At 53.8% G+C, this 6000-nt stretch overlaps 1 protein-coding gene across 6 annotated transcripts in view; it reads left to right on the forward strand.

The window, feature by feature from the left end:
• Positions 1 to 5779, forward strand: part of faf (ubiquitin carboxyl-terminal hydrolase-like faf) — a 255988-nt gene extending 250209 nt beyond the window's left edge. For all 6 annotated transcript variants that reach the window (XM_077657297.1, XM_077657293.1, XM_077657296.1 and 3 more), the window contains one exon: positions 5072 to 5779. In XM_077657297.1, coding sequence (XP_077513423.1) covers positions 5072 to 5377 — 306 coding nt within the window. In that variant the 3' untranslated portion in view covers positions 5378 to 5779. The remainder of the gene's footprint in view (positions 1 to 5071) is intronic.
• The last annotated feature ends 221 nt before the right edge of the window (positions 5780 to 6000 follow it).

Here is a 6000-nt window from a genome sequence, read left to right on the forward strand (position 1 = left end):
CGCAGACATGGTTCGCCCGATCATCGGCTCAGACTTCCTCTCCTACTTCGACTTAGACGTCAGCTTGCGGCATCGTCGCCTTACCAACGGTCTGACTCATCTCTCCATCTCGGGAGTCTCGTCCGACCTTGCTCCCATGGGCATTCGCACGCTGATACCTTCCTCTCAGTTCGAAAAAGTGTTGGCGGATTTCCCGGAGCTCACTAAGCCATGCAACCTCGCTCAGGCGCCTAAACATACTGTGACACACCACATCGTCACCCGGGGTCCACCCGCAGCTGCTCGACCGCGCCGCTTGTTTGGAGACCGTCTAGCTATCGCCAAACGTGAGTTTGACCACATGCTGGAGCTCGGCATTATACGCCCGTCGTCCAGCGCGTGGGCATCTCCGCTGCATCTAGTGCCCAAGCGTGATCCCAGAGACTGGCGTCCCTGCGGCGACTATCGGACATTGAATGCCAACACTGTCCACGACAGCTATCCGCTGCCCCACATCCAGGACTTTACATCGCGCCTCGCTGGCTGTGCCATTTTTAGCAAAGTTGACCTGGTTAAGGCGTATCACCAAATTGCCATTGAACCCGCCGACATACCTAAGACCGCCATCACTACGCCCTTTGGTTTGTTTGAGTGCGTCCGGATGCCTTTTGGAATACGCAATTCGGCTCAAACCTTCCAGCGGTTCATGGCTGAGGTCACGCGGGGCCTACCGAGTGTATTCGCGTACCTTGACGATGTCCTCATCGCCAGCCCTACACCTCATGATCATGAGCAAGACCTACGTGCTTTGTTCAATCGTCTACAACACTACGGCCTGGTTGGTTGTGAATGCCTCCAAGTGTGTTTTCGGTGCTTCTGAGCTCGAGTTTTTGGGTCATCACATATCCTCAGTGGGTATCCGCCCTCTCGCATCCCACGTCCAGACGATCGAGAATTTTCCCCTGCCCACAACCCTGCGCCTCCTGCGACAATTCCTGGGGCTGGTGAATTTCTCCCGCCGCTTTATCCCGCACTGTGCAGAGCTACTTCGCCCGCTCACCGACCTCCTCCGGTCAACCGCTGGTCCGTCCTCCGCAATCTCTTGGTCATCAGAAGCCCAGGCCGCCTTTACTGCCGCGAAGCAAGCAGTCGCTAACGCCGTGCTTCTAGTCCATCTGCGCAACGACGCCCCTACGAGATTGATGGTGGATGCCTCCAGCGTGGCCATCGGAGCCGTCTTACAGCAGTACATTAACTCCGAGTGGAGACCATTGTCTTTTTACTCTCGGAAGCTACTTCCTGCTGAGACCCGCTACAGCGCCTTCGGTCGAGAGCTTCTAGCCATCTACTCCGCTATCCAGCACTTTCGGCATTTTGTAGCAGGATGCAAGTTTCACGTGCTAACAGATCATAAACCGCTGGCATATGTGTTCCGGACCAACTCATCGAAGTACGTGTCACGTGAACTCCGTCAGCTCGCTTATATCTCGGAGTTTACTACCGACATCCGGCATGTGAAAGGTGCAGCCAACACCACCGCTGACGCCCTCTCTCGTATAGTCGCGGTAGACGCTCCATCTTCTACCGTCGACTGGTCTGCATTCTCTTCTGCCCAGCAGAATGACGATGAGCTCGCCGTCTTCGGTCGAGAGCTCCTAGCCATCTACTCCGCTATCCAGCACTTTCGGCATTTTGCAGCAGGATGAAGTTTCACGTGCTAACAGATCATAAACCGCTGGCATATGTGTTCCGGACCAACTCATCGAAGTACGTGTCACGTGAACTCCGTCAGCTCGCTTATATCTCGGAGTTTACTACCGACATCCGGCATGTGAAAGGTGCAGCCAACACCACCGCTGACGCCCCCTCTCGTATAGTCGCGGTAGACGCTCCATCTTCCACCGTCGACTGGTCTGCATTCTCTTCTGCCCAGCAGAATGACGATGAGCTCGCCGTCTTCGGTCGAGAGCTCCTAGCCATCTACTCCGCTATCCAGCACTTTCGGCATTTTGCAGCAGGATGCAAGTTTCACGTGCTAACAGATCATAAACCGCTGGCATATGTGTTCCGGACCAACTCATCGAAGTACGTGTCACGTGAACTCCGTCAGCTCGCTTATATCTCGGAGTTTACTACCGACATCCGGCATGTGAAAGGTGCAGCCAACACCACCGCTGACGCCCTCTCTCGTATAGTCGCGGTAGACGCTCCATCTTCCACCGTCGACTGGTCTGCATTCTCTTCTGCCCAGCAGAATGACGATGAGCTCGCCGTCTTCGGTCGAGAGCTCCTAGCCATCTACTCCGCTATCCAGCACTTTCGGCATTTTGCAGCAGGATGCAAGTTTCACGTGCTAACAGATCATAAACCGCTGGCATATGTGTTCCGGACCAACTCATCGAAGTACGTGTCACGTGAACTCCGTCAGCTCGCTTATATCTCGGAATTTACTACCGACATCCGGCATGTGAAAGGTGCAGCCAACACCACCGCTGACGCCCTCTCTCGTATAGTCGCGGTAGACGCTCCATCTTCCACCGTCGACTGGTCTGCATTCTCTTCTGCCCAGCAGAATGACGATGAGCTCGCCGTCTTCGGTCGAGAGCTCCTAGCTATCTACTCCGCTATCCAGCACTTTCGGCATTTTGCAGCAGGATGCAAGTTTCACGTGCTAACAGATCATAAACCGCTGGCATATGTGTTCCGGACCAACTCATCGAAGTACGTGTCACGTGAACTTCGTCAGCTCGCTTATATCTCGGAATTTACTACCGACATCCGGCATGTGAAAGGTGCAGCCAACACCACCGCTGACGCCCTCTCTCGTATAGTCGCGGTAGACGCTCCATCTTCCACCGTCGACTGGTCTGCATTCTCTTCTGCCCAGCAGAATGACGATGAGCTCGCCGTCTTCGGTCGAGAGCTCCTAGCTATCTACTCCGCTATCCAGCACTTTCGGCATTTTGCAGCAGGATGCAAGTTTCACGTGCTAACAGATCATAAACCGCTGGCATATGTGTTCCGGACCAACTCATCGAAGTACGTGTCACGTGAACTCCGTCAGCTCGCTTATATCTCGGAGTTTACTACCGACATCCGGCATGTGAAAGGTGCAGCCAACACCACCGCTGACGCCCTCTCTCGTATAGTCGCGGTAGACGCTCCATCTTCCACCGTCGACTGGTCTGCATTCTCTTCTGCCCAGCAGAATGACGATGAGCTCGCCGTCTTCGGTCGAGAGCTCCTAGCCATCTACTCCGCTATCCAGCACTTTCGGCATTTTGCAGCAGGATGCAAGTTTCACGTGCTAACAGATCATAAACCGCTGGCATATGTGTTCCGGACCAACTCATCGAAGTACGTGTCACGTGAACTCCGTCAGCTCGCTTATATCTCGGAGTTTACTACCGACATCCGGCATGTGAAAGGTGCAGCCAACACCACCGCTGACGCCCTCTCTCGTATAGTCGCGGTAGACGCTCCATCTTCCACCGTCGACTGGTCTGCATTCTCTTCTGCCCAGCAGAATGACGATGAGCTCGCCGTCTTCGGTCGAGAGCTCCTAGCCATCTACTCCGCTATCCAGCACTTTCGGCATTTTGCAGCAGGATGCAAGTTTCACGTGCTAACAGATCATAAACAGCTAGCATATGTGTTCCGGACCAACTCATCGAAGTACGTGTCACGTGAACTCCGTCAGCTCGCTTATATCTCGGAGTTTACTACCGACATCCGGCATGTGAAAGGTGCAGCCAACACCACCGCTGACGCCCTCTCTCGTATAGTCGCGGTAGACGTTCCATCTTCCACCGTCGACTGGTCTGCATTCTCTTCTGCCCAGCAGAATGACGATGAGCTCGCCGCTTTTCGAGCGAACCCTCGTTCTCTCCGATTACGGCTTGTGCCCCATCCTTGCTCGCCTGAGCCCTTGTGGTGCGATGTTTCAACGGACTTTCCGCGCCCTTTTGTTCCAGCTTCACTATGTCGCCCTATCTTCCATTCTCTCCATGACATATGCCACCCAGGCATTCGGGCTACTCAGCGCCTTCTCACCCAGCGCTATGTTTGGCCCGGAATCAACGCTGATGTGCGTGCTTGGACGCGCCGGTGCCTACCATGTCAGTCGACCAAGATTAACAAATTGATTGCCGCACTATGCCATGTGAGGGCCTGGATTGGTTAAAAACGTACTGTTTTGCATACACAATTTAATAATAATAATAATTGGTTTTGGGGGAAAGGAAATGGCGCAGTATCTGTCTCATATATTGTTGGACACCAGGCCGTAAGGGAAGGGATAAAGGAGGGAGTGAAAGAAGAAAGGAAGAAGAGGTGCCGTAGTGGAGGGCTCCGGAATAATTTCGACCACCTGGGGATCTTTAACGTGCACTGACATCGCACAGCACACCACTGACATCGCACAGCACACGGGCGCCTTAGCATTTTTCCTCCATAAAAACGCAGCCGCCGCGGTCGGGTTCGAACCCGGGAACTCCGGATCAGTAGTCGAGCGCCCTAACCACTGAGCCACCGCGGCGGGTGACACACTTTACCCAGGTACTGAAACTGCTTATCACTTGACTAAACACTGAAAGCTAATGAATATTGTTCACGAGACTAGCTAGGTGGTGTGCTGCGTCTGGTCGACCCTCAGTTTCCAGTGCGCACCACTTAACTATTCGAGTGCATCTCTGCGGTTTTTGTGAACTTATGCTGATGTCTAAATTCACTCAGTGCGCTATTGTGCACACTTACGAGAAGCGGCCCTATACCATCCATCTCCATTGTCATCAAGGGGCCCACGTGGGTCTCAAAACATTATTAAAACCATATTTATTTTTTGACGAGCGTATGTCTTGTTCATTCGCTGATGCTATGCAGTTGCCTCAACCTGCACCAGCCAGCTGTTGCAACTGAACGATACCAGTGAAAACATAAGTGGTTGGTGTAGGAATCAGGAGAGAATTTAAGAAATAAGAGACAAAAAGGAAAAAAGAGGAGATAAAAGAAGTAGAGCCAGAATACGAGGGCAGCACGGGTGACTGGGCTAAGAATAGCTGCTGAGGTGTTTCTGGCTTTGACCTCTTCGCAGGAGCCCGAGGAGCACGAGCTACCGGAGGACGGCGAGGGGAGTGGCAGCTCCTCTGTGGGCGGTGCGCCTGCAGCAGCGGTGCCTTTGGCCGCAGGGGCCCCGCACCACGCTTTCGCTGCGCCGGCTGCCAGTGGCAGCCCAGCAGGCGGCGGTGGGGCAGGCCCATTCCCGCCGCCCAACCCGAGCCTGCTGCGCTACCTGGAGCAGGTGGAGCAGAACAAGGAGTGCACCTCGACGGCGGCACCCGGCGGCGCGCCCCTGGAGCCGCTGCCGCGGAGGCCTTCGTCGGCCACTGACGACACCTGAGGGCGTCGTGCGGACACGGAGCGGGAATATTGTTATTTTTTTAGACGCCGACTCTTTGTAGCTGGACAGTGTGTTCCCTTACTTTCTGGCGCACGCTTTCTCTGAGGGGTGGACTTTGTGATGCCCCCTCCTGCCGCTGCTACTGGGCTCCTTGTGTTCTGTTTTTTTTTTTTTTTACGAACAGTTCTGTTGATGCTAGGCAAAACCCATTGGTGTGACTGACTGCGAGTTGGGCCCTCGTGTGCACCACCTGATGTGATAGAGCGACAAAGGAGTGGGCCGTGGTGTGACTGCAGAGACAAGACCTCTCAAGTTTGGATGGATTGACTCGCCTTCTGCTCGCCTGTTTTTCGTCTTGTTTCTGAATAAAAGTGAAGAAAATTGTTATTTACGTCCGCTAAACAGTGCTGAGTACTTTGAGGCATTATGCAAATACAGGACATGCTATTCATGCCTGGCTTCTTATATCTTATCGGTACTTTGCAACAGGTGTAGAGAGTAAAGTGGAGGGTGTCAGGTGAAGTGACACAATCTCTCTGCATCTGTTCACCACATGTTTACGGGAGGTGTTCAGAGGGCCTGATAGGGAAGAGATGGGGGTGGAAGTCAGTGAACGTCGTAGA

Source organism: Amblyomma americanum, chromosome 3 (assembly GCF_052857255.1).
Source record: "Amblyomma americanum isolate KBUSLIRL-KWMA chromosome 3, ASM5285725v1, whole genome shotgun sequence".
NCBI classification, from domain to species: domain Eukaryota; kingdom Metazoa; phylum Arthropoda; class Arachnida; order Ixodida; family Ixodidae; genus Amblyomma; species Amblyomma americanum.